At 37.0% G+C, this 27,257-nt stretch overlaps 2 protein-coding genes across 7 annotated transcripts in view; both read left to right on the top strand.

Moving 5' to 3' along the window:
* The first annotated feature begins 189 nt into the window (after nucleotides 1-189).
* On the top strand, nucleotides 190-15,854 carry LOC115441282 (glycogenin-2). Of its 6 annotated transcripts, none has more exons than XM_030166021.2 (9): nucleotides 190-352; nucleotides 5,205-5,340; nucleotides 7,280-7,454; nucleotides 9,581-9,743; nucleotides 9,970-10,096; nucleotides 10,335-10,506; nucleotides 11,504-12,625; nucleotides 12,886-13,858; nucleotides 15,107-15,854. In XM_030166021.2, the coding sequence occupies exons 1-9, from the start codon at nucleotides 346-348 to the stop codon at nucleotides 15,673-15,675; spliced, it is 3,444 nt and encodes a 1,147-aa protein (XP_030021881.1). In that variant the 5' UTR covers nucleotides 190-345; the 3' UTR covers nucleotides 15,676-15,854. The 6 variants fall into 6 exon arrangements, with proteins under 6 accessions (XP_030021881.1, XP_030021884.1, XP_030021883.1 ...); XM_030166024.2 differs by having other exon boundaries at nucleotides 15,013-15,331; XM_030166023.2 differs by lacking the exon at nucleotides 15,107-15,854 and adding an exon at nucleotides 14,153-14,196.
* A 3,996-nt stretch (nucleotides 15,855-19,850) lies between these two features.
* LOC115441269 (tyrosine-protein kinase Drl) overlaps nucleotides 19,851-27,257 on the top strand; it is a 39,552-nt gene continuing 32,145 nt past the window's right edge. Inside the window, exon 1 of the mRNA XM_030165998.2 lies at nucleotides 19,851-20,310. Within this exon, the coding sequence (XP_030021858.1) occupies nucleotides 20,223-20,310 (88 nt within the window). The 5' untranslated portion in view covers nucleotides 19,851-20,222. The remainder of the gene's footprint in view (nucleotides 20,311-27,257) is intronic.

The raw sequence follows: 27,257 nt of genomic DNA on the forward strand, positions 1-27,257 counted from the left end.
TTAAATATCACTAACTGATAAGAAGTATTGTCATATCCACGGACTATTAATATCATTTAGAAATGAATATTTTAAACAAAATACGTCTGTAACTAAATTAGATAATAAATTTCTTTATGAAAATTTAACGCCGTTGTAGATGTGTGCGTATTTGTGGTTACATGATGCCGTATCGCGCGAGTGTGCGTGTGGGCGGGGAGGGGCTGAGGGCTGGGGGACGACCAGATGGGGACCGGTACCGCGCACGCTGTGTGCATTTACTAGTGCTGCGCGAAGAGCGCGTGTAGTTCGTGATATTTAGAGGTGACTGGAACTGTCACACGCGAGACTACACCCGGCTTCATAATGTCAAGTAAGCTGCGAATATGTTCTAACAATTTATTTTTAACACATAACATTAAGTAGTTTTTTTTAGCTTAACATGTATTACAGAAGAAATTGTTAATTAACATATTATTAAAATTTGACGAGGTTATCAACATAATTAACCGGGAAGGTAGTTAAAAATATTCGTTAGCATGTAAATTATGTTTTTTTTCAAGAGTTATTAGTTGTTTTTCACCGACTTGATTTTCCTGAAGCGACGATCTGAAAGTGTAGTAGGCGTTATGCGGGTAATTAACAGCTCGCTACGTTCTCGTAAAGTTATTTTATTTTAATTTAATTTAAATCGGGTAGCTTCATTCCAGTTCAACAGAGTAGCGACTAGTTCTAAATCGTAAAGAATGCTCATTAAAACGCAACATGCAAGCGAAAGCAAGTTTTAACAATAGTCCCGATGTTGCCTAGTACATTGTAATAAATCTTGTATTTGAATAACCTTGAAATCTATTCAGATCTAGCGTGTTCCATCTTATATTCATGCATTGAGATGGGCAAGGGGGGACGCAAACCCTACATCTGCTAGCCTCTAGCTTTCACTGCTATGGCTATACGAGTTATACTATCTGAACATAGACATTATAAACATACTATCGTTATCTGCCGCAAATACATTCATATACAGTGGAACCATCAACATACGATATCAACTTTGCAATAACGTAATCTTGACCGTGACTTTGGTTATGATTTACTCAATATCCCGAACAATTTTCAAAGAGATGAATATAATTTTTTTGTAAGAAGGTGCTTACAAAATTGCTAATTCTAGTTTGTGTACTAAGTGCCGACAAATACCGCTAATTTAGGTCACAGCACTAGTGCTTTGAAATACGACAAAAAAAAAATAAACTCGTAATTTTTTAACAGCTGAAATAGGGGTTGATTCTATGGTAGAACTAGTTTCGAGCGTTTCCAGACCTTTTCGAAGAAAATAATTATGGAATCAATAGTTTTTATTTATTATTAGTTGGACTGTCCGCGCCGTCGTCACGTTACCTAATACCTATATCGATTGACAAATCACAGGCGCCAGTCGGGGGTTTGTGGCTAGATCTGATATTCTATACCACCCGCAAAGGCTTACCCGCCCCGATTGTGGTTGCACGGTAGCCCCTAATATAAAGAGAAGAGACAGTAGCCATCTCAATTCAGTTGATTAGTAACCCTCATCTGCTGTCATCGAAATGTATCGTGAGTTTTGAAAATTTTTTGGTGCTATTATTTTTTTATTTCGACTTTAACTTTTCGGATATCCAGTAATTATAATGATAGCATTCAAAAATAACTTTATTTAATTTCAATTCATTTAAATTGTGTTGTGAATGAAACACCTGTTCGTTTTTAAATGGTTTCACTTGTAACATTAACTTATTATTTTATAATCAGGACATTATGGTGTTTGATAACTTAGGAGTTTTATTTTTGGGATTTAATCCATCTGAAGGAATACGACTTGAAGTTCAAACTTATCTCGCGTTATAATCTTCTATATATATAAAAATGAATTGCTGTTCGTTAGTCTCGCTAAAACTCGAGAACGGCTGAACGGATTTATCTTATCTTGGTCTTGAATTATTCGTGGAGGTCTAGGGAAGGTTTAAAAGGTGAGAAAAATTCGAATAATTGCCGGGAAAATCCTCAAAACAGCATTTTTCTATTTCCCATACAAACGTTTTCTAACTAATACGTAGAGTCAATTTGAGCTTCATTGCTATTGTATAAAGTTCACTGTTGTCTAAGCAATGTAGGTGTGTTCCTAACATCAAAGCAGTGTGCGTTGGAGCACAGAATATAATAATGTAATGTCGCGTTCTGAAACTCAACAAAAGTGATATCGCGGACCCGACTAAATTGAACAGTCACAAAATTTAATATATCATTAGTTATTTGGTTGGCTTCACGATATTATTTCTTTTGTTTTACTTTAAAATGCATGTTTTCGTTATGGACAATTTTTGAGCTACTTTTGCATATCTATACTTATAATAAATCTGTAGAGAGGTCAATTCTGTACATGAAATATATTTCCAAAATAACTGGGGGTGATTAGGGATCGATACTGATGCCAAAAATGCAATTAGTAAAATTTTTGTCTGTCTGTCTGTATACCCGTTATAGAAACAAAAACTACTCGACGGATTTTAACTTAACATGGTACAATTATTTTTTATACTCCTGAGCTGGTTATAGTATACTTTTCATCACGCTACAATTAATAGGAGCATAGCAGTGATGGAAAATGTTGGGAAAACGGGAGAAGTTACTCCATTTTTTAAGCTTCCGTCATTTCGTGTGCAACCTTAATGGTTAAAAGTTCCTTCGATTTCACCAGGATCCCATCATCAGACCCTGACCGGACAATCGGACCACATGCATACCACCATAAATTAAAAAAACATCCCGACAAATTGAGCACCTTCTCCATTTTTGAAACCCGAAATCCACGCGGGCGAAGCTGCGAGCGGAAGCTAGTTACAAATATAAATAGACATTTGTAAGAAGTGCAAGTCCAATTGAAGAGGATCATACAGTTTCAATTGATCCTTCAGCATTACGGTTTAAATTGTCGCCGGTGTAACGCGAGACAGGAAATTAAGTCCATCTTACTGTGTGGTGTCCATTGAGATTTATTGCTTTTATTCAAGTCTGTTAAATATCAAACCAAACATACTCCGTAAGAACTGAATTAGAAACAGTTCTCTATCTCTTAAAGATAATTTTACAACATAATTAGACACGAGTTTAAATAAAAAATTATAATAAATTTGAATTCTGTATGCGTTTTTACGAGGATGTTACACGGCATCATCATTGCATTCCTTTATTCTGTTAAACGGTCGACTGCCCATGTGGTTCCATCCCGCCGGACCGGCCGCACCTAAATAGAAACCGCAGGGACATTGCTCCCGAGCGCGTCTGATCCTGCATCTCGACTCAAGTGCCTTGTCGGGGTGCCTTTGGTGGAATATTTCTGTCCATACTAGTAAATCTGTTCCTCGCGCCGCGTGCACCAATAAACCAACGTCGCGCTCGAGGATGTCTGCTCCTCTGACGGATGTAAAAATATCAAATTGGATTTATGTTGTTGATGCATAGTTAATATTACACAAACACGCTGGCGTTTAATTTCTCGCCACCCGACTTAGCCTTGATCACTGACGGCATTTCCTGATACAGATTTATATGTTTTTATGTGTTTTCTTCTCTACCGATTTACATTTTTCACGCGTTAATCTAAGTTATCTATGCAATTGATTGGAAAAGCTGCTCAAATTATCGTTATAATTCCGATTTTATCGTAATATCTTGCAGAATTTAAACATTAATACAGTCGTCGTCTCGAATTTATCTGTTAAATTTTAGTTTTATTATAATGTAGGTTGGGTTGGCAGGACTACCTGAGGCCATGAACTTTACAAAAAATTTAAACAGCGGGTTCGAAATTTCGTATAATACAAAAAATAACATTGTGTCATTGTAAATATGTGTGTGCACAATTGTTGTAGTACGTGAGAATGGTACGTCAGCTCCAGTAGTATTCTCTGGTGGTGACAGAGAAGAGTGATTATCAGTTTAATTGCGGCACACACCCACGACGACGGGCTCGCCACCGAATATCTGACGCTATCCAGTGGTTTTATTTTGAATTTTATTTGTGTCGCGCTATTTCGGAATAGAACGTGCGGCACTTGTCTAATACATGGCAGTCTATGTGGTGGCTGGAGCTAGTCAGATGCCGGGAGTTATTCACGTGAATATTTTCGCACTGTTAGCGAGTTTTCCGCATACCTTCTGCGTGACATTTTGAAGACTAATGGCTGTGTCAATAACAATAAGAAGAGACAGAGCAAATTGCATCCTTCACGCGTCTTATTCTCGCTGTCTATTTAAGTGGTAAATGATAAATGATCGAGAATACGTCTGCCCAACAAACTCGTAGCACGTGTCAATATTGACAGCTAGAAAATAAAGTGCGCATATAGACAGAAGCGCCAAACTCTCACTGCTCGTGTCATGTGCCAATAGTTGTTTTAGGTAGACGTGCACCGTCTCACTCGAGAGGAACGAACTGCGCATTTCCTAGTACCTTTTAACAACTATGACGCGCCAAAACGTATGTATTAAAATCTAAAATACGACCTACGTAATTCTCCATAGAAGATATTTCTAGTTATTTTTGAAATCTACGTCTTTGGCACCACATAGTGTGTTGTAAAAGTGTGATTACATAGATTCGTGCGTTGTACATTACGTATTTGTGATTAAAATCCCGGATACAAGCGTAATATATTCAGAGACTAATATCAGTATTCTGCGGAAGAAACTCAACATTCTCTTACAATCAATAATCTAAGAATAGTATAATACTTGGATGTTTTGTTGCATACATTTTGTGTAGAAAAATGCAAGGACGTGCCTATTTTGTTGCAAAAGCGTAAATGTAAACAATGACCTGAAAAACACAAATAAAATGAGAACGATTTATTTTCTGAGACGCATGTTTTCAAGAGGCAGCTCTTTTGTTTTTCTAAGATATATGTAGTTCATTCAATAAATAACGCTATGCAATATTCATCTGCATTTAACTGGACGTAGATTTTAAGACATACCATCATTTTTCTTCGACTCTACATTGTCAGCCATTTTTAACCGACGAAAAAAACGGAGGAGGTTCTAAATTCGACATGTATATTTTTATACTATACCACGCATAACTTTTTACAGAGTAGACCAATTTAAATAATTTTGTTTTATGTAATCTTATTTTATTTCTAGAATACAAACATTTAACGGGAAGTAATACCAATGTTGTTCTTCAGATCGATCATGGGTGACACTGGCCACAAACGACTCCTACGGCCTGGGTGCCTTGGTACTGGCACACTCGCTGCGCCGCGCTGGGTCCGTATATCCAGCCGTGGTGCTCATCACACCATCGGTCACTGAAGCCATGAGGTAAACCATTTAAAATTGTCGCAATAAGTACATTATGTTAAACGAGTCACAAATAAAACATTAGAAGTAAATTGCCTGGCGAAGCGATGGCTGCTCTATTAATTTCTAGATACCTGAAATATCGTTGCTCGCTGAGGGTTATGAATTTGCGAAGATATTACTTATTACGCTACTTAAAATATGTAAATAAATACATTTCTGCTTTATGTACTTATTCAAATTTATTTTAAATTTTCGTCTCTGTAATTGGTGTCATCAACAGCTTCGATATGAAAAATTTGTAGATATATATTGTTCTTATAATAGTGTAGACGTTTGGAAGCTAACGTGTTAGATAAAGCGCTCTAAATCATAAATATATTACTTCATAATGCCGGTATTTATTATTATTATAAACAGTCCATCATATTGAAGTTCGAGATTATTTTTTTAAATGCGGTGTATACGGTAAAATTTACTTATCTATTTATAGATCGATTGCCTTAAATTAATATTTTCTCCCCAAAATATTTTATCATTTCTTTTATCATCGTTAACGTTTAATATTTTGTATTGAAGCTTTCAAGTACGCTAGAAAATCGCAGTGGCTACAAATATTTTAGATCATATAATACTGTTTTACGACTGCGTATTTATAATCAAATATAATATATGAATGATCTCGAACACGGAAAATGTTAGAGCCCAGTATATCAGAGGCAGTCTGAAGCTTAGCTATTTTAGTTTCCATACTTTGTTTCAGGTGTTTCAGAATTGATTGACTGCGTTGTTTACTTAGGATTAGCTCTTCGATATATTTGGGTACAATTTAGTAGATTTATTATTTATAGTGGATTAGAGTTGATTATACTATAAAAAATAAAGAAGAGCAACACTTGCAACCCAAAAGAATGCCTGTTTTACCAAGTCAAATAAAATTCTAGTCGTCGAATATAATACAGGGCGATCAAATAAAAAGTCAACATTCCAATTCAGTCGTAAATAAAAGTACTATATTAATTAACTGTCTTGTATGGTAACAAAATAAACAGGTCCTTCATGATATAAATAACACTCACGCGAAAAGGCAGTAGAAAATATGATACAATTTTAAATATTGTTTGACAAGTATTTAAGACCATTTTATCTCGTTTAAAGGGTTTTACGATTTACTGACCTTTATACACATTTATAACAAAAAAGTGATTGAAATTTCAAGTCTATATTATATACTTATACAAAACTTTTTTATATTTCAATTAATTAAACGATGATGTATTTTATAAGTAGTTATACAATACCATTTTCAGTCATTTAACGATTTATTTTGATTCATTATATCATTAATTAAGCAAGCATTGCAGATGTAATAACTTTTATATATTTTTGTTGTTTTGAGATCGAGATATTTCATTTGCATCCTAGTAGGAGCTCTCTTTTAAATAACAACTTTTATCTTCCTATGCACCATGCGCTCGATATAGCGATACACTTGGCCCCTATCTCATAAGCGGATGAAAAAATTGGAGGCGATAATATGTGAGTGCATGGGTTGCTCTGCGTATAGGCGGTACTTTATATTTATTAGTGGTATCAGCTGGCGCTATTCATAGTGGAATGTTTTTTTCCATTTTGACAACATCAGCTAATCGCTTTCCGGAGCCCTCGTTCGAAGCCTATAAAAGGTCTTCCATGTATTTATAATTTGCACATGTATTTTCTATTATTAACTCTGAATTGTATCCGAATGCAAAGATCAATATTAATATAGAAGAAAGAAGAAGGAAAGAAAGAAAATAAATTTATTTTCCAACAAACATAAGTTACATAAACATAACAAACAAATAAGTGAAACAGACAAAAAAATATATAATAAATAATATAGAGGCTAGACATTGACATCGCGAAGCAACGCTATCATAAAGTTTTACCAGTAATGGACATTGTGACTTGCCAACAGAGAGCGCCTTCGCGCAGTGTTCGCTGAGGTGGTTACAGTGGACGTGCTCGACTCGCGCGATGCTGCACACCTCGCCCTGCTTCAGCGGCCGGAGCTCGGCATCACCTTCACAAAGATCCACTGCTGGAACCTTACCCAGTACGAGAAATGCGTGTTCCTCGACGCTGACATACTGGTGAGTTATTTTCTTATATTTCTTAGTTTTCTATATGTCGCGTCACTCCACTTACCATCAGATGCCGTGGAGTTACCTTGCCATGCGCGTATAGCGTATAAAAAATACGCTACCGACTGACTGAGCAACGATTGGTAGTTCAATTCTTCAATTTAATTCAATGAGCCTTTCGTACGTAGAGTTGATTGTCGCTTGCTCTGTTTTATTACTCTATCCAATTACTATTGTTGCGAAGTATAAAAGCGGTTGACAGATTTAGTTAAGCCACAAAAACATAACGCATTTGTCATATTTAATAACCATTTAAATTGTACTCTCTGGTTTACGTGTTATGATTTTTCTGAAGCTCGTGCATATTATTAATTTGGCCTTCAGCATTTTTGCCGTCTGGTATTGTAGTAGGCGTAAAACAATTCAATGTATAAGTTAGAAATATCAATGGAGTACACAAGAATGAATAAAGAGTTATGAAATCAATCAGGTCTCGTGGCAACAGCCGCTCGATAGCGTCATGCAATAAATCAATATTAACAAGACTTTTATGTGTTAAAAATCATTAAATACCTCTAAAATCGGCTTGTTTACACTAAAATGACGGCCAAGTAAGCAAGCAAGATGTGCATTGCTAAATCGGACTGTTTACATATCCCGCCTTTTGAAGCTATGCCATTAATGTGCGTTGCTCTAATATTTGCAGTGATTAAGTCATATCATAGATTTAGATAGTGATTGTCACACTTATTTTGAAATCAGTACATATACAATATAGTGGCCATTTCAGAAGACATTTGCTAGCTAAGGTATACTTGCAAATGAAATCAAACTAAATATTTACCTTGTAGGTAAATATTCTACAAGGTGGACGGACGACCTGGCTAAGGTCGCAGGAAGTCGCTGGATGCAGGCCGCTTCCAACAGGTCGACGTGGAGATCCTTGGGGGAGGCCTATGTTCAGCAGTGGACTTCTTGTGGCTGAGTTGATGATGATGAAATATTTAGCTTGAAATCTAAACAAGCACGTAGCGGTCACGAGTCGCGGTTGTTTGTTTTGACGTGATCGAAACGATCGGCCTACCGATTTTTAATTATCGCTTAACGACTGTGAGAAACTCGTCAAATCTATTTCGATCTACAATTGTTTATGAGATAAGAAAGTCAATGTTACCGGACGTGGACGTTAGCGCAGTAACACGAGATGACGAGGCGCATAACCGTGGCCCAAATATTTTGTTCACGACAATTTTGGATCACATCCAATATCTAAACTTTCATTCTTTAGTTTTCTTTTGAAGGTAGACTTAGTATTTCGCACTTCGTCAAACACTTGCTGTTTGATGTTTTACGCGTTGTTTCTCGTTCGTACTCGTTACTTGCGACTAAGGTTTAGTTTACAAGGGCTTTCTCTTAGTACTAAGCATTATCCAGCGCACCGTATAAGTAAATAGTATAGTAGGCAAGAAGCAATAGGTACCAAGTCAGTCTAAACAAGTATTACAAATGATCAACTTCACGATTTTGCAAATATACGATCCGCAGCAAAAATACATACAATCCCAATGTAAAAGAATAAGATGCCTTGATAGAATCCATTAATACGTAAAGTTATTATCATAGGTTATTATGTCAACTGAAGTTTCATCCACATAGTGATAAAGAACTCACGATAAATATTAGTGTTTAAGCCCACGTGGTATCAACTCAGGTTATTTATAAAAGAGATGTATCTTTAAGTTGGAATGCATCTATCACAGAATACCGTTGTAATTAATTAATGATTGAAAGGCAAATTTATAAACATCCTCTTATATAATTTTTAGTAGGTAAATCATAATTTATAGACAGTTTTAGGAGAATTAACAAGAAGCGTAAACAAAGATTTTACTCAATGATTTATTTATGCTTAGGTATAAACAACCTTTCATTGTATCTTATCAATGTTAGTATTGCACGTAGATTTTATCCTGAACGGCACATTAAACTAGGTTTTATAACTTACAAAAATGTAGGGAAATAATTTAATAATTTCGTATATAAACTTGTTTTTATTTAAAGAAATATTCCCTTACAACTTTTACATATATCTAAAGGTCATGGAAGCGAAAATCATGTGACACAAATATCCTTAGGTGGTTCAAAACTGCGACGAGCTGTTTGAACGAGAGGAACTGTCAGCCGCTCCTGATGTCGGCTGGCCCGACTGTTTCAACTCCGGCGTGTTTGTCTTCAAGCCATCTGCTGAAACCTTCGAGAACCTGATCAAGTTCGCTCAGGAACGCGGCAGCTTCGACGGTATGTCGTATTGATTTTAATAATATTCAGTTATGAAGAAACAACTAAGGTAAAACTTGTAAGAATTCTCAAAATGCAACGCTAAAATAAAAGCGATATGGTAAGCGACAATTCAAACGACATTTTGACAAAAGTAATATTAACTTTAATTGTTACCCTCAATGAAGAAACTGGTTGTATATAAATCGTTATAACACAGGTTACATGCATTGTTTTGATAATGTAGGTGGTGACCAGGGATTATTAAATTCGTTCTTCTCTGATTGGGCGCACGGCGACATCAACAAACATCTGCCTTTCCTGTACAACGTTACATCTGCCGCATTCTATTCTTACTTGCCTGCTCTTAAACAGTAAGTAATTTATAATATTCCTTTAAAAGTTTAATTCACTTACTAAAGATTGGATATGAATTAAATGATTAAGATTATTGAGTTGTTTAGATTCGTAATAGAATCTTTATCAAATACATAAAATAATCGTAATCTGTATCTATTAAGAAATAAACACACTTATCTTGTTGACTTATCTTTACACAATTTATGTCATACAACGTCTTATTGCGTCGAACTCCACAACTCGCTATTCCAGCTACGGGCAGAATCTTAAAATCATCCACTTCATTGGCGCTGCGAAACCCTGGCTCCAACAGTTCAACTGGGAATCTCGTCATGTCGACGCGCCAGAACATTTGCGGGAATTCTTGCAACTCTGGTGGGATCTCTTCGTATCTCAAGTCCACTCCCATCTCGATGTCTCCATGGTGAGTTTGAAATATTCACTAATATTCAAGTTAAAATGTTTTCTATCAAAAAAATTAGACTGTATATTAAATGTTACAATAATTAGTATCAAATATGTAGAAGTATGTATTACATGAATAACAAGATATCTTACGAAATATTTGAAATTAAATCTCGTCATATAAAATTACAATTCGGACGAAATTATTACGTTCGAGACGGATGAAATAGGCTGCGTATTATATTTCACGGCTCATAGGGTTGCAATTGAAACCGATAGTCTGCGGTTTTTACTCCCACCGCAAATGTCTCGAGTCTCTCGACTTCGTAGTAAATCGATCTATTCGCTCACCAGCCTTCGGACTGAACACTACATTATGTTTTCTAAGCATTCAGAAAAGGACTCTAAAATTCCAGAGGTGAGACTTTATATCAGTCCATTCCTTAGTTACGTTCTCCCTTGCTGTACAAAGGACGACTACTTTCTGTTTTGTAAATAGTTTTTAATAATAACGCTTGCACTCTGAAGCTTGTGCACCGATACTGCTACTTGTCGCACTTATGTTTTTGAAGCATTTTTATTTACTTGTGTGTAAATACAATCTATTTCTCCAAAATACTAACATTTTCTAACTCTCTCTCAAATGGCTGTTGGTCGCTTCCTGCACGGTTTATTAAAAGTTTTTATTCGGGATCCAGTAGATGGTGTTGGTATTTTGGTGGAATGCTCACTGCGGAAGCTTTATAAACATACTGATAGAAAATATTGTGTTAGGATATCCTTGTTTTTGTGGTTGAAATTTTAATATTTTAATTTTATGTGAATAATTTCGTGGCGATTTTAGTTGTGTTGTATCTGTATGTTTATTAAGTGACGCGTTTTAGCCTTTATATACTAATAGACACTCGCTTGAATTAAGCTATATGCACTATACGGCAGTGTTTTGTGTGTGCAGCTTAGTTCGAGTTTTCCTTTTGCATGCATCACCACTGAGTTGTTTTCACTTCAACCGATAGGTTGAGGTGGAGGTCCAACAGCACGAAATCGTCGACACCACACCAGTGTTACCATCACAAGATGTCAACCAATATATACACTATCAACCTGTATTGGATCCAGAGTCTGAATTTCCGTGGCATCGACCGGAAGCACAAACACAAGACGAATTGAATATATCTCAACTAGAGATGTCAGAATTTCATGATCCTTGGGGAATTTATCGAGGACATATACCACCAATTTCTGATGATACAACCACCCAGCGAGCAGACGGTAGAGTTGAAAATCAAGAAGAGGTACGAAAATATGCTTGGGAATATCAAGCACAAGAATACAGAAGAGATAGTACGTCCCAACATCATCAAGATGTCTGGAATTTTTCTCATCAAGCTCAACATGATAGCCAGCAACACCATTCAGAATTTTACACCGAAACAGTATACAATCAAGATATAAACCATTCTGTCACTGAACATTGGCATACTTATCAACACGCCGAAAAACAAAGCGAGGAGCAAAATACATACAGTCATTATGAACCAGCACACTGGCGCAAAGAACATTCATACCCAGAATATCCACAACACGATTTTGTACACAACAGTACTGATAACAGAGACAATTCTAATGAACAAAATTCACAAGAATTTACATACAGTAATCAAGAAAGTCACTCACAAAACACACAGGACCGTGATAACCACGAACAGTTTCATTATTCACAATTAAATCAAAACTCTAGTTTTGAACATCATACATTTTCAGAACAAACTACACAATTAAAGGAACATAGCCATAAAACCATCGATGTAACAAATTACTATGCGCAAGAAATTGCGCAACAAGATATTGAAGTTCACCACGTTCATGTTGAACAAGAGAAAGAACTCAACCATCTCTGTCAAAAAGATGGAATAACAAATGGTGATATTTCGGATTCGGAAAGTGAAATTGATGATATTAAGCCAAGACATCCTTACGATGGGTATTACTTAAGACACAGAGTTACCATAGACTCTCGCGGACGTAAGATTTGTACACATGAAATACCCCCGGCCCCCTCACCGTCTTCTTCAGAGTCCCCTACGCCGCAGGATTATTATTCCGCTGAGGAAACACAAAGTGACGATGAAGATCAAGTAAGTCTGTTAACGTTCATTTTACGACAAATCAGGTAAATTTTGTACATACAATAATTGTCAATATTGAGCTATGAGAGTGTGAGCTAGTTTAATGCAACATATAATTTGTAGATACGCTTGGCATGCTTTATTTTGGAAAAGAATTTTTGCATGTTTTTATAACACCTTTATTGTAAATTAACAATAACCTATTATGGGTAGCCGCGTGCGTGCATTATATTTCTTTAGAATATGTAACTTGTTTTTGTACGTTTCAGAGTGGCGTTGCTGGTAATCTCGCGAGAGTTGCACTTGGTGGAGGGCATGAAGCTATCGATGACCTCACTCGCCGTCAAGGGTGGGAAGCTGGTAACATAGACTACATGGGAGTCGATGCTTTCGAGAACATTTGGGCTAAAATCTCCCAGACTTTGAGTCAACCCCGATCATCTCCCCCTAAACAGTCTCCTCCCAGAGAGCCTGCGCCAGCTGCTTCACAGCCATCAGTGGTCAGTGAAAAACCTATGTCGGAAGAAATCGAAGTTGCCAAGGAAGCTTTACCCGTTGAAGCTCCAGTAGTCCCCGCTGAAGTGCCTGCACCAGTTGAGGCACCAGTAGTGGTACCTACAGAAATAGAAGCGCCTGTTGTACCCGCTGAAGTTGCGGCACCTGTAGAAGAAGTAGTCACCTCCAAAACTACAGCCCCATCTGAAGTAGTTGCACCAGTTGAAGCCCCAGCTGCTGTAAGTACGCAGGTTGTAAGTGATGTATCCAGCCCAGTTGCAGTACCCGATGTAGTACCAGTGGTCGTAAAAGCTGCAGAGCCAGCACCGGTGGCAGCCGAAGCCCCAGTGGCTCCTGAACCTGCAGCTGATTCTAAGCCTGCTGCACAAGAAGTTCCTGCACCAGTAGAAGCTGCAGCACCCATTGAAATTCCTGAATCGGAAGTTCCGGTACCGGTTGAAGCTATTGACCAAATCTCAGTTCCTAAAGAAGCGGAGCCAGAAGTAAAAAAGACTGAAGCGCCTGAAATCAAATCGAGTCCCGCTGAAGCGGCCGTTGAGGCACCTAAATGTGTCAAACCTGTTGAAGCTACACCGGCATCACCAGCGCCTGCCGAAGCCGCAGGCAGCCCTGCCGTCCCAGAAGCAACGCCCGAGAAAGTTCAGGCAGCAGACGTCTCCACTGACAGTCCCCCATTAGCCAATACACCCTCTAAAGAAGAAGCGCCAGCAGTACCCGCAGCCAAATGTGAGTATAAGTGTTAGTTAGAGTGCGCCGGCAACGGTTAACGGCTTTGCACTGTCATTTCTCACAAGTTTATTTGCGGTTCCGACTTCTACTAATATGTTTATAGTCTAGCAGCATCCGTTCTACGCGGATCGGACCGGCTTCGATGTTCACGAGTTAACTGAATCTTGGCCGACGGACGCGTAGAACACGATGTCGACACATGTTTTTTTCTTTTGTGCCGTTTTGTGATGTTTGGTTTTAATGTTTATTTACTGAGCATTAAGTTTCAAAATTCGTTGTTATTTCACCCAGCTACCGAGGAGGCAGCGCAAGAGACGCGGCTTTGATAGAACAGGTAATAACAACATTACACTTGGGCCCAACACAACACCGACTCCTGGTAAATATAGTTTACCTACAACGGTGGTGGAATTCGTTGTGCTTTGGCTTCAGATAATAATATGTGAAGTCCTCAAAATGTGTTAACTCATTTCCATTCCATGTACCAGTAACAGAATGAAAAGCAAATCCTGGATAATAATCGTCATCGGTAACCTCTGGTTTTCGGTGGTAGTTGGGTTGCGTCCAAGTCGACACGTATGTAGGGATGTTTAGTTCGCGCTCGTGCCACTATTTTAAGGAGAGATTCGTGTCTTTATTGAATACCGCATAAACATATCAAATAGTGGCATGAGTCAGGATTGCAGTCGTGTTTGCTCAGATTAGTAGAGTAAATAAAGTCTGGCCACATACGACTGCGCATGACCGTGTGATGCACTCATTGAAATTGTTCCAATTTCGCCCACTTTGACAAGGACGAAATCGGAACATGTACATATGAATGTTTTCTTTTATTTGCTTTACATGTTTGTTCATACATTGCAAGGAACATTATTCACAGCTTGTTGGTCACTCCACCAATCATTGCTGCATAAAAATGTTTACTGGCACTTTACCTATAAAACGAATGATATAAATTAATCCTGAACTCTTGCTTTTAGGATTGTGAATTATTCTTATTAGCAACAATATCGATTCATAGATCCAAGTAATAATTATCCTTGTAATGGAACATACCGAGCTTCCGATCTCCGCTGAACTCACACATGTCTAACTCCGCTTGGATCGTTTCTAATTAACCACGTAGCCGTTTTCCCTTAACTTTGTTCCAGGCCCTAACCGAGCTTGCTCTCTAATGTGACCGCCATACTAACGACACGTCTAACCGAACGGGAGAATAAAGGCGGGATCGTATTGGTTGTGTAGCCGCGGAGCGCCGCAAGCCGGCGGGCAAGCTGCAGCTGGGCCCCCCCGCCGCGCCCGACCCGCTCCCCACCCCCGACAGCGAGCTGGAGGACGCCGCCGCGCTCGCGCAGTCCATCATCGCGAGCGAGATGCGCACGCCCACCGTCACCGCGCCCTCGCCCGCCGCCGCCTCGCCGTCGGTCGCCCCCGAACAAACCCGCCTAGCGGTCGACGATCCCGAGGTCCCGACGCCGCCCGTCGGCGCGGTGTCGCTATCACAGATCGGCGTCAAACCCGCCAAAGGGAAGTCATCAACGGCTGCGCAAATAGAATCGTCGGTGACGGAGAAGGCGGAACCACCGACGCCAACGTCGCCTGCAGCCGAGGTGGCCCCGGCGACTCCCAAAGCTCCGGCGGCTCCGACGGCCTCCGCCGCCCCTGCGGCGCCCGCGCAGGCGGCACCCGCGCCCGCGGCCGACGCGCCCAAGAAGAAGGTAGTGAAGAAGGTGGTAAAGAAGGAGGGCGCCGGGGGAGCCGACGCTCCCGTGCCGCCGCCGCGGAAAAAGGAAAAGAAGCCCAAAGAGAAGTGAGCGCCCGCGCCGCGCTCCCGACAGTTCCTCTGTGCCATAATGTAGCCTGTCCTCTACTGTGTTTATGTGTATTTAATTTTCGAATTATTATGCTTTTATGTGCTGCGTAACCAATAATGATTATGTTAGAATTTTATATACTCGCTATCGCACGGAAAATGTATTGTTTAGTCTGAAAATTTATATAACTTTTATATTTTTGTTTACACATTTTTTATGTTTTAACGAGCGTACTTTTCGGTTTTATAATGAAATTAATGTACCAAAGGATGAGACATATTTATTAAATCGATTTTTTATATAATTTTGTATTAAAGTCTATTTTGGAACATGGTTTATTATTTTCCCATACAACGAATTGACGCTTTACAATTTATATACACATGATGCTGCTATTATCTGGTTTATTGACTCACTGAAAAAAGGCTCCGGCCTTCTAACCGGCATGCACTGACCACAGGATGCAACCGCAAAGTCATTGTTTTACATGGGATTTATGTGCGACAACCTTGGTTCAGCCCATCTTTTCATTTAGATTACCTACTCTTAATACAGCCTGTGACCACATAGTGCAAGAAGTTGCTTATAAAAGCAAGCACATAGGAAAGTGATTTGGGAATCTAATAAATAACATTGTATGGCTTAAAAGGGTTTAATTCATAAAGTTTAGAGACGAAAAATACTTATCGAAACACCAATGATAAAGTAATTAAATTCATGGAGATTATTAGCTACGATAATTCATTAAACAATGTTTTTTTTTTTTTATATTGGACCCTGCAGTCCACACCCGGAGAAATCTGCGAATGAGATACTCGAATCCCCCGGCTTAGCGACTGAAGGGCATTGGAGGGAAGTTGGGAGAGGATAGCTGGGAAGAAAGTGTAGGGGAAGGATAAGGAAATCTCTTAGGATGGGAGCAGTGGAGAAGGCCGTGAAATGTTTGTGAGGCCTTATAGGCCTTAATGTGAATTGGCAAACATGAGCTATACACACTTAACCGTGTGCCTAGGGCTGCGATAAATTCCCACCGTGCATGGGCGTGCACGGATAGAATTGCTTCGGGTTACAGTGTTTACCTCAAGCGTGATCTATATCTCACAGGTTACATGGTTTTCATTTGTCATAGAAATAACACAATAATGATAATCGGTGGCATAGCCAGCGAGGAAGGATATCAATGGGTATCACCACCAGGCACAAAAGGAGCAAATTGGGGCTTTGCTGATGTCAAAAAGTTCTGAATGTCTTCATTACCTTGGTCCGTAAATGTATCTTTTATGGTGATGGTCTCGTTTGGAACGTTGAATCTTGATAAGATGTGCTTTTACATGTTTATAAATTGTCTCGAAATAATATTGTATTATTCGCAGAAATTTGATGATTAAAACTGTGAATATTATAACGCCATCTAGCGATTGCTGTTAGTAACAAATAGCATTTCGTGTCGGCGACTAAGAAAGGCACCATCTAAAGATAGTCAATTATAAATGATGTTAGTTCTACTATTAAATCATAGATGGCAGGAGTAATATTAAATATAGATAACTGATATTCTAGATATTATTCAAGATCTTTATAGTTCATACGTTCTTAAACTTTAATATCAAATAATTAAATGCACAAAAAGTAAAAAAAATACATTTATATATATTTTTCCAACGCATAATTCTTTAAAAAATTATTCATACATTTACATTTTAAAATCTCTCCTAAGATACAAAAATAAACGATTATGAAGTTAACAGAAAATGCGAAATTATTAAAATAATAATTTGAAAATTATTGTACTCATGGCGCCGCGCCGCCAAGATTCATTTTAGGGAAATATATCTGCACCTACGCACTTTACTACATTATAAAGCATTAAGTTTTTTTTTAATTCAAAACGCTTGTTTTTGCATGTGGTTTCATAAAAAAACCTCTGTGGTCAATAGTTCCAATTGTTGAAAATTTTTCAGTGACTCATTTTATCTGTGATTTATTGCTGGGCAGGGGAGTGCACGTGCACCTACTTGTATTCCTCTAAGGGGGGCCCATGATTGTGCTTAGGTAAGAATATGCCAGCTAGAATACATAATTCAATGACAATAAATATTATAAGTATTGAGTACCTAGTAATATTTTGACGGCCAAAGAAGTAAGATTTTCATATCCGTGGTCTGGGGTTTGGTGATGTTTGTATACCTACACTATGTAATATTTGATTCGAATGTTTAATACAAAGCTTAAAATTTCTTTAATTTTAGCTGCTTGTAATAGAGGGATTATAAGAGAGACGTGTTGGCTGTCAATATTTCGGTAGTTAGAATGATTAAAGATTTTCAATATTATGCCTCACATGACTATTTATATACTTTACACGATACATGCTAATGTTATGGTATCTATCAAGGAGACAATTAGGAGAATTTGAGAAAAGAATTGGTATCTTTAACATGCTTTCGTAGGACTTATAGTAGGTACTTACAACTTAGTGCCTCATTAAATAAAGTTAAATATTTCATAATAATATCAATTCTTAATTAATAATGTAAATATCACTCACAATAATATCAATCACTTTCACATATCAATATATTTTAAGAAAAAAAAACGGCACACTTCGTATTCATATAAATTAAGCCAATAACTTTAGACCAATGTTACGTTCCTAATAAAACAATTATCTAATATGATGATCATAACTGCTTTAAGTGAAGTATTATTTTTGTTATAGTGACATATAAATGGATCTGACATGGCATCTATTGAGAGATTGAGATACAAACGAGCTATGTTTCGTGAGGGGCGTGTCACAGAGTGCACGAAGCGGAGCGTGTGCTACACTGGTAGCCTGTAATTTTGTTCAAAATTGCAGACAGAAACAAACAAGCTTCTCGTAACATGCCAACGACTCTTGTTATGATCGCTGCCTATAATTTATGGTTATATGCCTGTGTACTAATAATTATTTTACGTATGCGAGTTCCGAACAAGCTTCTTGAGTACGTATCAGTTTTAATAGCTGTTGATTACGACGAAAATGGCTGTAAGATTCTTCCGTGTATTGCGGTGTACGAAACTTTGTAATAAAAGTTTCTACGTATATAACTTTCACACTTCACGGCAAGCAAACTGGTCCATGATTTAAGATCACGCCTGTTTACACGCCTGTTAGCCACAATAAGTCTCATTAGAAACCGGTAGCAGCTTGCGGGTGGTCCAATCACAGGCTCATGATTAGTCATGACACTCAATTAATTTATCAATTTATAACTTGATTACATTTTTATTGGAAAGGAATCGCGGTAACGGAAGAACGGGGAATGGAATTTTCTTATATAAATACTAGCAAGTCGCTCACCAGCGGTTACCACAACTGCCCATTTCCAGCAGCGACTCAATCCAGACTTTTGCATTATACTATGTTGTACCTAATGCACAGCATGGTGAACAATATTGAAGTAGACTCTGACCACAATGTTCTCTAAACAAAACAGAAATAGACAAAGTGGGGAAGTATACCAACCTGTACCTACCTACTTCAATTATTTTATATTTGCTGCTTGAAATAAAAGGCAATAATGGAAGCTTTTAACATTATATAGGAATAAACACAAACATACTCACGCCTTTTATGTCAGAATGGATAGGTCGAGGCGCATTTGGTACACCCATATTTTGCCATGTATATCTCGTCTCATGATATTGTGACAGAGGCGAGCCTATTGGCATATATACCATAAATTCCAGAGTCCGGGCTGCTACTGAGTAGAAAAACTGAAAATCGCTGTGCCCGATACAGGGCTTAAACCCGAGACCTCACAACTGGGGTTGTACCGTAATACTCTTACGCTACCGGTCACCGGGGCAGAAAGTAGAGAAGCTAACAATATATTAATATTTTACATCTATAAAATTATCCTAACACACGTTATATCAATAGAATTCCTTCAGAATACCTAGGTATTTAATTTCTATCTAGTAAAAATAACTAAAAATTTCTATAATGTAATAACAGACTTTATAATAAAATTGAAATTATTCTGTGATAGCATTATTTCAAACTTAAACTAATATGTGCTGCCATCTTGTATCTATACTTTGTACTAATAGTACACTAGCGCCACAGTGGTATAAAGGTACATTACTGTGAAACTAGTGAACCTCACGCAACTTTTAACGTAACCAAACACGAAAGCAAACCAGTTTGACAGAAATCGCTCCGCAGTGCGGTAGTGCCGCGCGTTTTGGTGGAGTTACATTTACATTATCAATGTTTATAAACAAATTTCGACGATATACTGTCATAATTTCATTTATTCATGAATAAAATATAAAAAATACTTTGCGCTTTATTGTTATTCTGCCGGCTCGTAGATTATTCTTGTAAATTTGTACGTTTTATTCGAGTGTGTAATCTTGTACGTAGCGAGAACACAGCATCGTCGAATTTGTTGGGACGGTGGGTGAAAATGTGAAACAAATGTGTTTTTGTATTGAACATAACGTGCTGGTGAAGTTTGGGACGAGTGTTTGAGACTGTTGTGGAGGCAACTGGAACTATGAAGTGGTTTGTGCTGTTGTTACTGCCGTCATGCTTGGCGCATCTCAATGTTTACCTCAGCCGAGCAGAAGTGTGGAGGTTGCTGGGTAAGTTAAAAATGCATTAATATCGATGTATTGCATTCGTTATCATCGATAACGCGAGAGATATACGATATAACTGTTTAGGTACGTGTGATATCAATGTTATTCTACTGAATGATTCGCGTTTACGTAATCTCAGATATTAATCTTAAGTCGAACGAAAATATTTTTGATTATAGTTACGTACCTTGGAAGATAAGTTGTTAGGATTGTCAAATTGTAATTTGTTATTCAGCTTAGTAAATAAATAATGTCACGCTACGTTATTTCCTTCGATATATCTCGGTATAACAATATAGCCAGATGTTTGCCGATATAAGTGTTATGAACAGGTAGTAGGCGTGATACCTAATTATTCTCGTAGATAAGAAGGTATCATAGATTATTTAAATTAACAAACGTTTATCTAGATTCTAGGTATAAAGGTGAAAGTACCGATTCACTGGTTTAGTACTTAACCAAAAAAAGGAATTTTCCATCGCGACCATCTTATCCCTTATTTTGTAAGAATACTTACTTATACATAAGAGAAATGATTGTTTTTTATAAACATCACGAACTAGAATTACTACAAAACTCAGTTCTGTATTCGAAATCATCACTTCAAAATTACAAACGTAGATTTTAATTAAAATAATTAGTTTTCAACTTTACAGCAGAGTTCTCCTCGTGCTACAGTGGCGGTTTGTGTATATTTTTTAGTTTTGTTTAAGTTAGCATGATGTATTTATAAGTTTTATATTTTATGCATTGTAATACAAACTACTGATACTGATCATTTATTACAACATAATTTGTTATTGTAAGGTAATTAACCGACGAAAAAACGGAAGAGGTCAATTCGACACGTATATATTTTGTAACATTTTACAGAGTAGACCAATTTTAATAATTTTTTTTTTAATGATAATTCAATACTCTATTTTTTCGTGGCAAAGTCCTTTCAAAATCAACGTAGTCGTTTTAGAGATTATTTTGGACTATCAGAAAAACAATTTAACTTGAATTCACTAACATACAATTGCGAATTATGTTTTATCGACACCCAAATAGGTAGAAAGCCCGTGCTGGCGTTGACATAATCAACGTTTATTTTTCAGGAGTAAAGGAATATACATATCTAGCTTCCTTTCTATAATGAGAATATCTTACCCTCTCCCGATATCGTTTCAATTTTTTAATCTAATAAAATCGTTCTAGAAGTTTTGCTTAACAGGCTGTTGAGAAATCAAACGCAAAATGGGTTCAGTCCTTTTTCCATGATGCGCGAAATGAATTTTACCTGTTAGAATAGGTTGAATTTGGTTGATAAACAATTGACTAAACATTGCTTGCGGGTAAGCCTGTGCTAAAGACCGTTTAATGGTTAAAAAAACAGAAATAAAGCAAAGTCACTAATGTAACTTCCTCTAATGTCAACTTCTTCCTATCTGAAAGATAACCTTCTACATTTAAACTAAAAAACTTTACCTTTTAAAATTGACAATGTAATTAGATAGAAATATATGTAAGATAATAAAAAAATATTAGCTCAACCGATACGTCATATATGGAAGAAAAAATCGTATAGGTACTAGATACAGTAAGCATAAAATATGATTTGCAATCTTTTTGTGTTATTTTTAATTTGCGCACGTATCTCTTGCAGCTGGGTGGCATTTCGTATTAAATAAAGCGAAGTAATATAATAAAATAAAAACATATGTTATTATTGAGATGTTCTATTGTACATTATAACAGACGTCTAAGTAAATAAACTATTATAAAAAAACTTCATTGATTAAATTTTCGTATTAAATATAGAATTTAAATGTAAGATAAACTGACAGTTTTATTTCAAAATTTCTATGTTTTGAAATAAAACTGTCAAAGATCGTGTCTCAAATAAAAGCGTCCCGATTATTTTAGATTCACTATCCACATTAAATATAATATTGTTTAAAATATCGATCAAAAAGATTTATCAAAAATAAATCGAACGCCCCATTATGGACACTAGACCTGAGGAAGACATCTTATTATATTTAATACAAATAATAAGAAACATAATCCCCACGATTATAATTAGACAATAAACGTACGTCACAACTTATAGCTCTGTCGGTTGAGGGGTAAGCCGAAGTGACAGATATGAAAGGGCCGTGCGCGCGCGCAGGTAATGAGCTTAGTGAAGTGACGCTTTACAATAAGTACGTTTTTTTGTCCCGTCCCATTGTCAAACCTACGGCTCAGAGACCGATCAGTCTTTGTCAACGGACCAGCCATCTGCCTTTGTTCTTGTTTAAAAATTAGAATTATAATAAATGTGCTCCGAAAGAGGCAAGGAACTTTCCCTTTGTTCTTATAAAATGAGTTGTAAATTACTAGATTTTATAGTTCACTTGGCACTGACATAGTTTTATCAGTTCCGATCTTGAAAGTATTTTGTTTGAGGGCATTTATGGCAGCTGCCTATTGTTGAAGCGAGACAATCGATTTGAGCAAACATGCCTTGCTCATGACACTAGTAGTAATACAATTATTGTTATTTTGTTAAATTCCAACGATGGGCAATAACATGGGTGATATTTACGAATTAACTTGTCGCGAAATTAATGATGTTGTTGATATACAAATTCCCGTTCATACAATATTATTTTCGACATAAAACATGACACTTAATATAATGGGACGCCCAATTACCAATGGCAATATCGAATCCACGAAAAAGGCTTACATTCCATATATAGCAGAATTGAATTTATAAAAATTAAATATTCCGCCGAGATTTATGAGAACCGTCGTAGAACAAATATGTGTGTCATATTAATTATGAAAAGTACATTATCGACAACAGTAATGATGAAAAAATTAACATATCTCATATCTTTATTGTTGGGTAAAGTCCCACTGGTTATGCGTGTAGAGTTCAGTTCTCTCGTTTGTAATTTATGCGGGATGACATTTATGGACATTCTATGGAGCAATGCCAATAAACACGACGCCCAAAACTCGTATCGTGACACGCTCAGCACGAATTTATCTCGTTCTGATTAGGAATCACACGATCGCGAAAACTTTAAAATTTTATTTGACCGTGTTGTGCGATAAAACTCTACTTAAACGCCCACGCGACGATATCGATACCATTGGCTTTGATTTAATTGTGTTTTAGGAAATAGCTGTAAATTCTAGTGGGCATTATTTACGACATCGGGTTCGTTGGCTTAGATTATAGCTGTTGATTTACTGTTCCTCGCAAGTTTCCAAATATTAAAAAGAAAACTATGTTTTTTATTGGATTTAGGTGGATTATGGGGATAAAGTAGATCTATTCAAATTGGGAGGACATTTGATTGTTCATTGTTTTCATCAGTCCGATTTTTTTTTTTGTAATAATCGCCAACAAACTTCGACAGACAAAAACTAGAATAGATAAAAAATATGTAATATTACAAAGTTTAGAACTGATAACCATGGTTCGTGCTACCCGTGGCGAGGAGCTGGCTATCAGGCAGCGAGGTTTATACTCCCTGCCCGCTGGTATCTCTCATCTGAATTCTTTACGACTTGTACAGCGTACGTAACAAACTTCATGAACAACATTTTGCGTAAATTGTACGAATTTTGCTGGAATGTGATTTTATCGTTTGTCGCTGCTACTACTTTTTTTTAATGGTCTCCAACTGCGTTATTTGTAACGGATATGACGATTCAAAGAAAAAGCTAAAACACGTTGGAAATAAACGCGTTAACAACATTAGAGATGTGACGCAAGGATCGTCTTTCTCGTTTGAGATATTTATTGAAACCATAACACTTAGTTTATCTTAATGCACCAATTCTGAAGAAACATAGCTCTGAATATTCATAGATATTGGCGTGTTGAAAGTTTTATAAAACTCGTCATATTTGTAGCGCATTGGAGAGAGGATTTCGTCGTAAATATTGAAATTACAATGACGTTTTATAAATAGACGCGTCATACACTAACAGAATGGCACATAAATACGGCGCACTATTTGCTATAGTCACGTACCTGTACATATAATTACAAATTGGCTCGAAGAAGGAATAAAAGACGCAGCATACATTCGTTAGAAAAGGAATTATATACATCGACAGTTACGTAACAACGTTAGTGCCGCACGCTCATTGGCGCCAAGTCGGGCAATTACCTTACTTTCGTCTTGCCAGTATTGAGCTCGGACAACGTATCTATGTAATAAAAATATCTGAGGTAAATTACGTGATTATTCGACGCTGGTTTCGTGTGCCAGACTGAGTAACAAAGGTGGGTTGTTCTAAGAACAGTCGCCACGATATGGTGTAGGCGCAGTCGTTGATACATTCGCGTAGATAATTTCTAGTCGTTACTCGTAATGCCCGTGGCACCCAACTTCAGTTTAAATCTAAGAACAAGCTAATATAATTTCGCAGCTGCCATGAAATGAGATCGACCTGACTGATTACCGCAATTGTGCGCTGCCCGAACCACAATCATTTTTCGTAAATTGCTCACGTAATGTTTTATATTTATGAAACGGTACATTAAATTAGTTGGTTATGGAATGATAGTAATAATTTGTTGGCAGTATAATTCCATAGAATCACGAAGTTCTGTGTTAGTAAAATTTGTAACATAGAAAATGCATGAGATTGTTTGTATTCTACATCTTTAAACGACGCTGCGATGACATGCATCTACGATTCAGAGGCAACATCCGTGGCCGGTAAAAAGATATTTTTCTCGGGGCTTATGTTACACGGCTAGAGCGGTGGTGGGTGAATAAATACAACGAAAAAATAACGTAATCCGATATTCGAATGCCGTGTGAGGTAACGTCTAGACCTCTCACACGGTTACGGGCTGTGCATTACTAACCATCTAGTTTAACCTTGCTATTGAGAGTAGCATTTTGAAAATGAACTTTCTAGTGCATACAATCCGCTGTATAGTTCAGGGCTCTTTAATATTATGCAAAGAATTTGTTTGTAGCTAATCTCTCATTACTTCCAGTTAATTTTTTCAGATTTGTGATGATAAATATTACCTTTTAATAATAAACGTTAATTATTATTTTACAGGTTTTCATTATTCACTTATCTTATACCTTAGCACCAGCAGGTTGGCTGGTAAAGAATCGTCTGGATATACACCATGTATAAACTAACAAGTGTTAAATAAATTAATAAGTAAAAATTATGTCAGTGTCTTATGGATTTGACCTATCGTATTGTTCAAGAGCATCACTAATATCAGCCAATTTTGCTTGAGAAGCATTTCAGCTATCAGTTAGTTAACTCCGTTTAAGCGTAACTTTAACTTTCAGAGGCCAATAAAAGTTGTCTGATATCGTTTCGCTCTTCGAGTTTCACGATCACGCGTCGGAGTCACAGTTGAGAGTTTTTGGATGTTCTTGGCTATTAAACTCTATTTGTTTAATGTATTTCTTATACTTGACATTAGTTTTAATTTCTATCTTATCTACTAAACCATTTGATTTAATTTGATTACATATCAACACGGATAATAATAAATTTATAAATATTTAAAAAATATTTTCCTTATCGCTTGTAATAATATTAATTCAAACATTCGCATGCCGTGAAAAACGCACGAAAGTTTCTAGAAATTCGTTTCTATCTCTAAAGATATGCCTAAGTAAACTCGTTGGTTTACCGTCTGCAAATTCGAAAGGCTCGATAACACTATCTCGGTTTCAAATTGACTCAGTCACGTTTCTTCGGTTATCTTAAGGACGATCTTGACCGACCTATGCTAACATTATCAGACCCACGTTCATCTCGCTCACCTATGCGTAAATCTTGCTTATCCTCAGTATCCGGTCCGTCCGCATTTCCAGGTACAAAAAATGTTGATATTGTTATTATAATAAACACTATTAATGCTGCATTCGAAACTCCCCCTAAAGAGACGTCGTTTGGAGAATTAACAATGAAATATTTCAATAAAGCGACCGTTCAGTATAAATACGGGCTCGCGTCCTTCTCGAAACTATTCTTTATGTAAATATAGTTGACACGCTGCGTGATGTAGAGAGCCTAAATAAATTTAATTTCACGGACTGGTGGATGACAGCACAGTTTTTAATCCGCGGGGGTGGGATACGCGAGCAGGTGCGGCTTAGGAAAAACACGGACCTCGTGATGGGAATGAGAGTGGTTTAATTAAAAATTATTTTGGATGAATAATTCCGTGTCCATAACTGAGTATGTGGGGAATCGTAATGTGTTCGTACTCAAATAAACCAAGAAATATGATGTATTTAGTTTTATTATCTTTGTGTGCATTTGAATATTTTAAATTGTAAGCAATCCTCACATTTATCGTTTTGAGTATTTTCGAACCATCAAAATGCAGCAAAGAACGTTTGGCAGAGTTCCATTCATGCAAGATTATACTATTTTAAATTGACAAGAGACGTCTATTCAAAACGTCTTCAAGAGCTTAAAGCTCGCTTATTTAAGTCACTTATTATGAATTCTTCAATGAGTGGTCAGTATCGAATGCAAAATGAATGTTACTACGCACTCGGCGTCCTAACGAGTTGAAATGAAGTATTAGCTTATATGCAGGAGGCATCCTGGTGATATAGGATAACCATGCTGCATGAATATGCATCTCGTTATTTTCAATTATGTCTACCCTCGAGTTTGCTTCGTACGTTGTGAAGCTATCCATTGTCATGCCAGCTCATGTTAAATTAATGATTCGTCATTGTCAACGCTTTGGTTTGTTAAATTAATTAGCAACTTAGGTTTTCTGTTTGCATATATTCTTCAACTAGGATCAATATATTTATAAATAGAAAATAAAAAAGCCGGGGAATGACGACTATGCCAATTGAGAAGTAGATTTGTTGAAATCGCTCTGTGTCCGATTTGAAAAAAATCTCCATTCTAGCATTATATTTCTATTTTAGACAGAGTTGGAGTTCATTAGTTTC

The sequence above is a fragment of the Manduca sexta genome, chromosome 25, assembly GCF_014839805.1.
Source record: "Manduca sexta isolate Smith_Timp_Sample1 chromosome 25, JHU_Msex_v1.0, whole genome shotgun sequence".
Taxonomy (NCBI): domain Eukaryota; kingdom Metazoa; phylum Arthropoda; class Insecta; order Lepidoptera; family Sphingidae; genus Manduca; species Manduca sexta.

What these genes read in the sequence shown, in the direction of transcription:
- LOC115441282 (XM_030166021.2), top strand. An exon ending in TCCTCGACGCTGACATACTG is followed by an intron (nt 7,455 to 9,580) that starts GTGAGTTATTTT and finishes AAATATCCTTAG; the next exon opens with GTGGTTCAAAACTGCGACGA. An exon ending in TACTTGCCTGCTCTTAAACA is followed by an intron (nt 10,097 to 10,334) that starts GTAAGTAATTTA and finishes TCGCTATTCCAG; the next exon opens with CTACGGGCAGAATCTTAAAA.